Here is a 12813-nt window from a genome sequence, read left to right as displayed (position 1 = left end):
GAAACCAGGGAAACCATACATAATTTAAAAGGCTAGGGAAACTCTAATAATGAGAACAGAGAAATTACAATGTTTGAAGAGGGAAAAGAAGTGAGATCTTTAGAGAAGTGAGAAGGTGAAAGAAGGAAGAACTGGAAAAGAGACAGCATCATCGCATAGCAGAATAAGGAACATGCGTAGGATGCTGTATAGGGATCCTTTGGACTATGAAAGACTTGATTAGAAGCAGTAATGATATAGGTGACTGCAAATGTGTTACATATATAGAGGATAATACTTTGGTTTTATTAAAAAAAGCCAAGTTCTTATAAAAGCTAAGAATGTTTGTAGTTGTAGAGTTCCTAATGAAGTTGCAATATTTCTTACGGGGATGGGGTTTACCTGTGTTTAAGACAATTTAATTGCTACTGGAACACTATAATCTAGTTCTAAGTATTGTTGTGGAATTCCAAGTATACAAATATGGGCATTCTTTGGAAAAGTGGTGTGGTTTTTTTTTTCCAAAACTTTAAAGTGTTATAAAATCTCATTTACAACTGATACTTGGATTAGCTCTAGATTTTTTTCTCTTTGGAAAAGATCATATAGACTATTCATTTCATCATTTTTCAGACAATGTCACAAATAAAAAGGCACCCACAGCCTTCAGAATGCTGACAATTTTTTTTTTATACAAATGTTGTTATTTTCACAGTAGTACAATTATGTCTTTCAGTGTCTTTAAGGAGTCCATGTGGTAGCAACTTGGCAAAGAATTTCTTTAATAGTTCCTGGAAAGGAAGAAAATACTAAGGCAGCTTTTGTGCAGAGCATGGAGATACATGCTTCTCATGAGAAAAAGCCCTTAATGAATAAACATATTTTTTTATCTACAAATATTTTTTGATGCAGTTGAGAAGAAAGCACGAACTTTTAAAATGCACAGTTTATCAAAAACTACTTGTTATTACATAACAAGTTAGCAAGAGCAATGAAGGTACTTTAGAGATACGTGAATTTATAAAGTAATTCTATGAATATTTGCTCTTCATTTTTATTTAAGTAATAGCTCTCTTGCTGTTCAAAGTTTGACTCAAGATAATTTCCTTCCATGGTTGGGTGCAGGTGTATAATACAGGCTTGGGTCCTTCTTTTAAATGCATGGTTTTGTTCATCAAAATAGAAAAAAAACCCCCATTCCTATTAGGTAATTCATTTTAAAGGAAGGGTTCAATAATGAATGAAAATATTGTCAACTCAAATTATGTGTTGTAACTTAATGTATCCATTAGAATGTAAAAATACAAGCCTCTTTCACATTTACGGCACTAAACAGTCTAATAATATTCTTTCTATCAGAAGATCTGGTACATAAATTCCTTTAATAGTCAGTAATCTTCTCTAACTGCTAAGAAATGACTTGCTTGACCTAATTTTAGCATGATTCCAACCCTATAGTCTGATCTTAGTAGTGTTCTTTTGCAGCATTTCATTTGCCATGTGCGTGTGATAAAAATGTATTATGTGGCCTCAGAAACATTAATCTTTTGTTTATTTTTTTCAAGGCTTTAGCTATGGGGATGATGACAGAATACTATCACTATATCTTTACCACACTGGTAAGTGGCTTGTGAAAACATAGTGATGACATCCAACAAAGACGTTACTTTCCTAATTATATAACTCAAAAACGTGGAAAAAGTCTCTCTGGAATAGAGTATGGGTGCAAGATGTTTTCTTTGCTGAGTTTTCTTACTTTCAGTGAAAACTCATCAGGATGGTTTAATTAGTGTTCAGCAGTGTGCCCTGGGAACTGATAGACCTGAAAAAGCATCTGGCTGCAGCACTGCAGCTTTTAACAGTCAAGGAGGGTTAAATGCATAATTCATAACTTGTTGTTTATTTTATGCATATTGTCCTTTTTGTCTTTTAGCTGTTTCTATGTGAGGATTAAGATATTTTAAAATTTACTCCTATATTCCATATTTTTAATCCAACATTTTACAAGGTAGTTCTTCTCTGTCATATGATTCATGAATAATTTGGTGTGAATCTTAGCAGCATTTTATTTAACAATTCGTATGAGCTTTTTAGGAGCATGAATTATGAAATATTCATTGGTGTCCATTGTAAATGCAACTTAGAAGGAATTTGATCATTCTTAGATCTATCATTTGCAGTAAATGAACATTGTGAATGCTCTTACTAAACAAACGTGTGTAAAATCTTTTTCCCTGCTCACCACAGCCTAACTAAGAAACAGACTGAAAGTTGGTAAAATATTATTCTAGAGACTACAGAGTCTCCAGAGTTGTGCACATTTCTCTGTCCTGAGTTTGTGTTTAATTTTGTCTAATTAGATTGCAGTTCATGGTGTTTTTTTAAAGAAAAGAATGAGACAATGTGAGACATGTGCCTTGGCAAAACCATGCTTTAAATGGCCGATGTTTAAAGTCACATGCATGTTTAAGTTCTTATAAAAATGAATCTTTTGTGGTAGAGTAGGAATCCACCTCAGAATCACAAAAGAGAAGTTCATGGAAAGTATTAACATGAAATAGTTTAAAATAAAATAAAATAAAATAAAATAAAATAAAATAAAATAAAATAAAATAAAATAAAATAAAATAAAATAAAGATTTGTTTTCCTAAAAGTGGATTATAGATACTTTGAAGGTTTTATTCTTATTTTTTTATAATTTTTATTTTGATATTGATGAAAATTGTTTGAGTACTATGCTGTCCTTTGGCATTGAATTTTCACTCTTAAAGCTCTTTTTAAAAATCAGAATTTTCTGTCATTCTTATTTACTTTTTAAAACGTTAGATTTTTTGTGGAGACAAGAATATCATATTGAATTGGAACTACCAAGAGATAATTTACTGTGCAAAAACATATCAGAGATTTTTATTTTGCAATGTAGCCCTGGAACCAGCATCAGAATTTAGTTGTTTTTATATATTAATTGCTTCTTATCTGACATGGTGAAAGTCCTGTCAAATAAATTTTCCAGTCACAGTGTTTACAACAGTCTTCTGTGTAATCTTCTCTTGATTGATTCAGGATGTAATGCACTGGCTCATTATACACTGACCTGTGTGCAGTTGTAATATATGCATAACAATATTGTGTATATTTATTACATTCCAGTATAAACATGAATGTGTTTGGATTAAAAAATTGCATTCAAGGTTCTGACTTCTTGCACAGTAAAAACTGAGAGAATTATTCAAAGAGAAAGATGTACCGTAATTCTAGTTATGTCCAACATTTCCTTTCAATAAAATGTTTTATTTCTTTACAAAGAGGATGTGAGGTTTTTTTAAATGAATTTTGAAACCTGCATATCTTAGATATGGGAAACTATATCATATTACTAGCTACCAAATTAAAAATGTGTGGTGATTGATAACTGGTTGATATTTTTGTGGGCTTCGTGATGTTGACAATGGATGTTATATTTGGGTTTTCTGTAGTACAATATTTAATCTTCCTCAGCTTTAGCCAGTAAACAAAATGGATTCAGGCAAGTGTTACACATAAAGCTACCTGACAACAAAAATTAAATTAAAAATTAGTCGAATCACTACCTGTGAATTATGGGGAAAATTTCTATGTTCAATAAATTAAAATCATGTTATAGGGAAACAATATATTACATATAACCTTCATTACATCTTTTTTTCCCCCCTGTTCAATACTTGATCTTAGACCTGAGTTTCCTGAAGTCAGGTACTGGTTCTACATTGCTTCTTAGGATTTGATCAAAGCACTTGGATAACCTTGCATTTACTTTCTTGAGCTAAAATTTGAATTGTTTTACTTTTTATTAATTATAGTTCCCCCGTGTGTGTTTGAGGGCTAACTGTACACACACACACACATACAGATATACTGAAAAAAATATAAATTGGCAAAAGTTATTCTTGCAAAAGTGAATTCTTAATCAAAGATATGTCTATACTTGGGAATATGTTGATGACAGTGAAAAATGCTTCTGATTAAATTTAAAGCTATGTACATTTTCCTTGTCCTTGCTCACCATCACCCCCAACACCCGCCTACTCCCCTCCACCAATTTATCCCCCTAAGATTAACATTTTTAAGTTTCACTGAGAGTGAAACCTCAAGGAAACTCTTCTCCAGTTTATTTTACGATTTGATGTCTGATTTCTGGTAAGTTCAAGAACTTGCAATAATATTAATGTTTAGAAATTTAAAATAATATTTAAGCTTACTACCTAGTAGTAGATACAGTTCTGTAATTGGACTAACACTTCCTGGAAGTCTGCTCTTTCTCTGAGAGTCAGATTACTCCCACCATAAGGGCTGCCAAGTTGCTTGCTCACAGTCAGAGGCCCCCAGACAAGCAGAACATGCTTCCTAGCATCAATAGCACTGAAAAATTACCATGTTCTCATCTGGGGAAATGGTCCAACAACTGAAATACCAATTGCAGTGTATTACAGAATTTATACAATGGTAATTTTTTCAGGACCTGTTTGCCTTGGATGTGGAACCCTATCGGTACAGCGGTGTTAATATGACTGGATTCAGAATACTGAACACGGAAAATACCCAGGTGTCCTCTATCATTGAGAAGTGGTCCATGGAGCGCTTACAAGCACCCCCGAAGCCTGACTCAGGTTTGCTGGATGGATTTATGACGGTATGAATACCAGCATTTGGTTCCTTTTTTATATGTTTGTGAATCTAAAAAAAATTTAACTTTCTGTTTGTTATTAAAAGTGTTTAGAGGTATGTAACCAGATACTATTGTAAACATGAGTCAGAAATTAACTGTGATATTTCTGTCAATATTTTTCAGATTGAATACATGATTATATTAACTTTCCTTCAAAATTACACCTGCTGTATTTTTTTTTTCAAATTATAATGCTGTATTCTAAATGTTGAATTCACCTAACTTCCCTAATTTAATGGAGAAAATTTTTATGGGACAGAAATCAAGCTAAGGAAAATCATCTCTTTCTCTGTATTTTGTGTCTTATTCATTTAAGATTCATTCATGGATGTGTACTTTCTAATATTTACATAAATCTTGTTTTTGAATATTTTATTAATATTATGAATTAGACCTCATTACTATCTTTTCTACTTTCTGTGCTTTCAGATTAATCTGATTAATTAATCTGTCTGTTTATTTTCATTTTTTTCCCTTCCATTGCCATGTGTGTTTGGCTTCAGTTCAGTCCATAAAAATCAAAACTGTATTCCTGCAGAGAAACTTTCATTGCTAGGTTTGGGTGAGTTTTTGCTCATTAGTTGGAATTCAATCTGGAATTATAATCTCAGGAAGGGATCTATTTTAAAGGACCTCCTACATTAGGGCTTTGGTCTTCAAATTTGTTGAAAGATTTTTCCACTTTGGCCTCTTACCAATTTAGGCAATTGGGGTTTTTTTGGCTTTGGTTTTTTTGGGGGAGGATTTTTTTTTTTTTTTTTTTTTTTTGTTCGGTGGCTTTTTTTTTTTTTTTTTTTTTAGGTTTTTAATCTTCCATTTGAAAAACAGAAAATTGTTTTTCTTGAGGACAAGTATTTTAGTAATCTATCAGATGCCTAGATTGTGTTAATTATTCCACATAACACAACTAATGAACAATTTTTTTCTACTGGTAAGTTTTAACAATCTTATAGATATTAGGTAATAAATTGTGATCAATATTTTAACATGTTACTTTAATTTTTTTCTAGAAAATTATCCTTTTTATAGAAAAATACTTTTATAATGTACTTACTGCCTATAATGTCTTGAACATGGTAGTTTGAAACATTTTAAATTTAATTTGTTTACTAATTTCTTGCACTGCACTTTACAGATTGCATCACATGGTAGTTTTAAAGTTATATTGTACATTTCTCTAAATAATTTCAAACAAGCAATGAACTCCCCCAAAATCTGAAAACTGGGAAACATGCATCTGGTTTATATTTAGGTGCTACTTATTACTGTAAGTCATTGTTTCATGCTTCCTTGTTTGTATCAATAATTTCAGTTCTTTTATATTTACCTTTTTGAATTTAAAATTTGCATCACCGCTTCTCATTCATTGTAATTGTATATTTTATGTACTGATGAAAGATGCAAATTATCCAAATGACTTTTGGATATTTTCCAAGATCAGATAGTTACTTTATGAGAACATAGGGTCATGGTGAAAAATAATGGAATAATAAATATTGGAATAGAGTTCTGTGGGCCAGCTGCATGTTTTTCATCTCCTGTTGTGTTGTAAAGAAGGTGTTTTTCTCAGAAAACCTTCTGATGTGAGGCAGAACCTTATAATTGCTATTATATGATTCTGTAAGAATAATACTTTACATCATTATTTTGCCTCAGGATAGAAAAGTACAAAAAGTGCATGAAAAACACAGTAGCTTCTCCCCTGGACCCTTAAGAGCCCTCTATGCTCCAAGTGAAACCAAGTGTTCATACAGACTGTGATGAATATTTTATGGTCATTCTTTTCATTGATTAAACTTTTAAATGTGCTTTGATTACCTGGGTTTTAAATACCTGAGAGATGCAGATAGTATTTAAATTATATTTAAAGGGTTAATAATCTCAGCAAAGTGTTATGAGATTACAGAGCTGGCCCTTAGATACAGAAAAACCATCCAGTGTGTCCAATTGGATGGTGTGAAAGAAAGTCAAACCATGATGCCATTGCACAATGTTTTTTCTGTGCTCAGAATAAAACAAGCCACTTTATTGACTTATTGTCAGGGAAGTTGTAAAATCAGCTAAGTGTGCAAAATTTGACTTTAATGTCACTGTTGTTTATGTATATTTAAGTAAAAAATGGACTTGGGAATCAAAGACTCTTCACAGATATTGGTGCGAGGGTGTACTCTAACTGGTATGGGCTGGACTGGAAATGTGGTTTATTTCTACTGGTTGATAATGGCTACAGCTTAATCAGAAAAAATCAGCAAAAGACTGCTTAATTTGAATGCATTCAGCTTGAACCACACAGCTAAATGCCTTTTATTAGGTTTAAAACAGCTAAAACTTGTTCCTAACAAAAACCTGAAGTTTATACAAAGCATTTAGAGACCTCTAGTAAAGACTAGTAAAATTCATAAAGACTAATTTTTTCTGGCAGTGTAAATTATGAATTATGGTAAATTATGAATTTACTGGGCAGTTATGAACTGCAAAGCTTTTTAAGCTCCAGTGGTGTTTGTGTAAGGTACTTCTAGCCCAGACTTTTTCACCATGTAGACTTTACCCTTATGACAGAACTACCAATATAATTCCGGCCTTGCTTTTCCTTATTCAAGATTCATAGAGTTCCCAGTATTAATTGTTGTTTAAAGGTTTTTTCTCTGTAGGCTTGTGTAACTCTCAAACTAGTATATAATTTTCCTCATAACTATTTTACCTTTTAGTATCATAATGGAATGCAAAGTTGGTATAAAATTTCATCTCATCTACTTGGAATGTTCCAACTCAAATTTCCAAGTATGAATCCTATTGAGTTCAATTATAATAGCTTTTCCTTTGTTTCTATGCTGTTCCTCAGCAGACCTCTGTAAAAGTGATGGTTTATCACACCTGAGGGGAAAAGTGATTAAAATCAAATTTGCTATCACCTTTCACTCTTCTCTTAGGATTTCTTAAGTATTCGTTTGTATGGACTTTGGAAAAAAAAAATTAAACTATTTAATGCTACCATATTGAGCAATTCTAGTAATAAACGGTTACTTATTGGTACAACAAAGAAACTAAATGCGTTCTATGATTTAGGAGAGTAACTACAGTACAATTTTTATCATGGCTCCGGAAAATCTGTAGTAATGTTGAAAATCACTTGCCATATTGCTTCAGACTATTCAGGCTTTCTTTACAAAGTCTTCTTGAGATAAAAGTTGTGCTTGTGTAAAATGTTTACAAGAAATTATTTCTTTTAAAGTCTAAACTAATTTCTACTAAAGAAAAATGTGACGATGCTTTTAATATGATGCATAGAAGTCCTGTGGAAATCTCACTTATCTACTCTGGTTGAAGACATTTTTCTGTTCTCATTCACATAGTAATTGTCCTAATTTGTGCATTTGGTGGTTCTTTCATATTTCTTAATGTCTGAGGATAATCAAAATGATACTTGTCCTCATAACATAGAAATTATAATCAAAATGTGTTGTATTCTAGTATATTTGTATCCTCTTATCTGCCACACACTCGTGCAGATATGCATGTGCACATGTATTGCTTACTAAGCTACTTAAATAGTTATATTTATTTCTTAAATTTGTAATTCCCCTTTTTATTTTATGTATTTGAGAATCTTGTATTTATTTTGACAATTTTTTTTTGTATCATCATACTCTTACTAACCAGAAATAAAGAAAATATAGCTATTATAAAAGTAAACATCACATGAAACTGGGACAAGCCTTGGCTGTTACTTTTTATAATAAAATTACAGGAATTTTACAGTAATAATAATTTTGCTAGAGGTAAGAAAATATGCCTTTAGAAAATTGCAGAAGAAAAGAAGAGTCAAAGATCAAAGTGGTGCAATACCTTGTCTTTCTTGCTAGTAGAATTAACTGTATCTAACAGTTCAGTATCTATTTATCGTCTTCTCGTCTCTTATTACTTGGCTAAAAAAAGCCCAAAGGAAACAAATGCATTTTTGTCTATTTTAAATCCAAATTTAGGGTTTTTTTTTTCAGACTAGGAAAACTTTTAAATCAATTCTCACTCGATCCTGCACTTCCTGACTTAATTCAGCAATACATATAACCTGTTTCTTAAAAAATTTGACCTCTTACAAATTTCCTAGTAAAACCCAGAGTGGCTACTCTGCCAAAATGAAATGGAGAAGCATTGATTAATTCACGCATTTCCGTATTTCTCACCACCTATTCTTACTTGTTAGCAGTTCAAAAAGCACTTTTAGAAAGTTAGACTCTGGAAGGGCGGGTTGTTAGCATTTGAACCTTGTGTTAGCCCGGTATTAAACAATTTCTAACTAGACTGAGGCTCTTTAAACAATTCTCTGATTCATGATATACCCATTACTGTTATTTTCCATCAACTTTATTCTGAATTCTGAAATTTGACAGTGATTAGTACTTAGTAAGCACTTTAACAGAATGACTTGGCAGTAATAAAACCACACTATTTTTCAATAAATATATGTATAAATAGAAAAACATTCTGGAAAACAGAGGGGCAACATATTGTTTTAAAGAAACTTTACTTTGGTATAATTCACTTACCGAGTCTGTACAAGTATTACACAGAAAGAAGAAAAAGCCCACAAAACCCTGAGCATTAATATACTTCCACATTTATGTATGACAACCATGTTTCACACCAAGCAAAATAGAGCATAAATAAAGTGTTATGAACTCAGAATTCTTTTAGTCTTCAACTATGAATCTTCACAGTTTTCTTTGCCTCAAGTCAGAATTTAGCATGCATAATTAAGATGACCTAACAAGCCCTGCTGCTTAATTAACATAAAGTTTTCCTTACTAATTGCTTTTGCCTATCATCCAATTCAGCTCTCTGCTTTCTTCTTATATAGAAAAGAGTGTTTGAGTTTTTTTCTATTCTGACTATTAATTCTAATTTAGTGCCCACTTTAGTAGCCATATATGGGAGATGCAGAGAAGCACTGTGGGACTTCCTGAATGTGAGAACCAAGGTCAATATTTAGGTATTTACTCCAGAAAAATCACAGTTTGCAGCTGATATATTTTGTGTACTGCCTGGCAGAATGGAGCATTATTTAGTTGAGCATTTTCTCTTTTCACTCTTATTTTTTCCTTTTTTTTTTTTTTTCTCAGTGAATGAAAATGATAGTTGAAAAAAACCCTGAAATTTACAATGATATTAAATGCTATTGTCAAAATGCTAGAGATTTATTGTTATGCAGAATGAGTTTATGGTTCATTTCCAGGCACAGGATTTTCGTTTGCTTCAAAAAAAGGGAGATGAAATTTTATTAATAAAGTTTTGAAATTTTTAAAGGTGGTGTATCAACCTCCTCAGATAAGGAAAATAGATTCAATGGTATTTTTTTAAAGTATTTAACTGTAAAGAAGATGCAAAGATCATGAGGAGAGATTCTAATACCTCCATAATTTGTCCTTAATTAAAGGAATGTACAAATGCATTTACTCACATAGCTGCCTAGGAAATTAATTTTTAAACTAGCCATTTTAAGGGATACAGTAAAAATCTTGAATTTATAATTCCTTTGGTATTTGAGAATGAAAGAGAGAATAATGTTGTATTTGCAAATGTGTAGATATTTCCCCCTAATTAGCTCTCCATATTTGCACACCTAAAGACTGGGGGGGATGCATTTATATAATATATTCTTTGTTTGTTCTCTTTTTCCCTGATTGCAAGAAAGTTTCCAGTAAGCAATCTCTCTATGTCTAAACCTTATGACTGTTTTGTAAAATCTAATTTATCTGAATGTTCTTTTTCTCAGCTTTGTGGGTACGTTAGTTTAATATTCTCAGAATTTTTGTTGAATTCAAGGTCAAGCCAAAGAATTGCTAAAAAAATATGGTCAAACAGTGAGTATAGATAGACAATAATGATCTATTTTCAGTTGCGTTAAATCAATGTATTTAAAAACCCTAAAACCTTGTGAGGAATTGGATTAATGCACAAAGACCATGTTAAATGGCCACCTCTAATCAGGTGAAAGAGCACATTTATTAAAATAAAATACCCTTATTTTTGGCAAAGGATTTTGAATCACGTTAAATTAGCTTGGTTAAACTACTAATGTTGGAAAGGGTACCTTTTTTGCATTATGAAGTTTGGAAAGATTTAGAGAGTAATGGCACTGAAACCAGGACAACTAAAATTGGAAGAATTATCTGAAACATAAAAATCCAAGATTTAGAAAAAGGGATAGAGTTCTTCTATCATGCTATAACCAAGACTTAATGATGTTTTTCATAAAAGAAATAAATAACTCCCATGTCAGATAATTGGACATAAGTAATACTGAAGGCACTGCTCTGAAAGCTAAGTGTGTATTTCCCAGATTCTTTGCTCTACTTATAAACAAGCAAATAACAAAAAACCCCAAACAAAAACACAGTCCAACCATCCAAAACAAAATGGACCCCACCCCCTCACATCCCAGTAATTTTAATCTAGCTGTTGCTAATCCATTTTAATCAAGGTTAAATAAACAGCATAAGCCAAGGAAAAACATGACTTTAAAAAAAAAGTGAAGTTGTGGGAAGTGTAGGTACTAGAATTTAATCAAATAGAGTTAAAATGATGCTCTTAGTTACTGACTCAAGAAATCAGGGAGATGCAAAACTGGAAATATACTCTATTAGCATTATCATTATTTTGTATATTTTGTTCAAGATATTTTTAACCTTTTTTTTTTCTAAATTAATTTTATAGTTTCTGATCTGTGATCTCTAATTTTTTTTTTTTTTATACCTCATAAAGGAAGAAAAAAAATGGTGTAATTCAGGGTTTTCTTTCTGGAGCTTGTCTGACTTCATTTATCCTTGATGTCAGTGTTTTCAATGACAGCACAAACTGTTGAATAGCTTGATACAAATTAGTAATTTATTTTTCCTAATGGTAAAAGGATATTTGTGAAATTTCAATCTCTTATCTGCACATGACTATATGAAAATAACAGTTATATTTGGGATAGCTAAATGATTTAGTAACTGCTATGAGGCGCTGTGACTGGACAGGAGAATTTGGTGAGAAGAAGGTGCTGCTAAGGTTCCTGGGGGTTAAAAGATCAATAAAAATAAAAAGAAATACTTGTTACAGAAATACAGTCTTGGATTCTGATTTAGAGCTTCAAAGAGGATATCTTCTTATGTAGACAGCTTTATAAATATCCCTTTAGCTGAAAGAATTTTTCTGGATTTGCTGATGAGATGTGTTTAGTAACAGTGTAGCAGCAAATGTATACTTCAAAGGAAATACTAAACAATTACTTATTACTACATTACAAGCTAAGAATCTCCCCTAGGCACAGTTAATTTTGTGAGTTTAGGGACTATGCAGGATTTCATGCTGTAAGATGTTTTAGAAATGACTTGTCAGCTATTTTGGGAATTAAATGCATTATTAAATATTTGAGTACTGTATACAGTAACTTTTAGTATTTTAAGAGACAGGATAGATCAGAAACCTATGATCCCATCCAAAGGAAAGCTATGTCCAAGTACTCTAGAGCATTTAGCCGAAATTGCAGTTTCTCTTCTGTGGATGATTTAATTGAATTCTTCCAGATGTGGTTTGAGGATGTATGTATGCATTAATACATACATACTAACATTACCATTGATTTATATAATTCTTTCATGTTAGAAATCTGCATGCTGCTATGCCTTTATGAAGCAATAGACAGTAAACTCATTGTAACAACAAGTAGGGAAATGGCAGAGCTTGTGCAACCTGCAGGATCTCCTACACAGTGTAGGAGAGTAGCTGAAGCATAGGTTGTTTTTTGAAACAGGAACTTGAGTGCCTTTTCTGAGCAAATGTGCACGTGTCTGCACAGTATGAAATTTAATCTGAGGACTGCAATTAAGAAAACATAATCTGTCAAAGATTAAGTTTCTAAAGAATGGCAATGAAGCTGGTGAAGGGTCTGGAGCACAAGTTTTGTGAGGAGTGCGTGAGGGAGCTGGAGTTGTTTAGCCTGGAGGAAAAGAGGCTCAGGGGAGACCTTATTGCTACAACTGCCTGAAAGGAGGCTGTAGACAGGTGGCTGTTGGTCTCTTCTGCCAAGTAACAAGTGACAGAACAAGAGGAAATAGCTTCAAGTCATCCCAGGGGAGGTTTAGAT

General features: G+C 32.2%; 1 protein-coding gene across 5 annotated transcripts in view; it reads left to right on the top strand.

The window, feature by feature from the left end:
- The window catches only part of GRIK2 (glutamate ionotropic receptor kainate type subunit 2), a 365936-nt gene that overhangs the window by 145884 nt on the left and 207239 nt on the right, over positions 1-12813 (top strand). For all 5 annotated transcript variants that reach the window (XM_066179492.1, XM_066179493.1, XM_066179494.1 and 2 more), the window contains exons 6-7: positions 1545-1598; positions 4476-4649. In XM_066179492.1, coding sequence (XP_066035589.1) covers positions 1545-1598; positions 4476-4649 — 228 coding nt within the window. The remainder of the gene's footprint in view (positions 1-1544; positions 1599-4475; positions 4650-12813) is intronic.

This window comes from Chamaea fasciata, unplaced genomic scaffold (genome assembly GCF_029207755.1).
Source record: "Chamaea fasciata isolate MVZ Bird 193981 ecotype frontalis unplaced genomic scaffold, bChaFas1.0.hap1 SCAF_3, whole genome shotgun sequence".
Lineage (NCBI taxonomy): Eukaryota > Metazoa > Chordata > Aves > Passeriformes > Sylviidae > Chamaea > Chamaea fasciata.
Note: the sequence above shows the minus strand (reverse complement) of the source record. Positions and strands in the feature narration are given on the sequence as shown.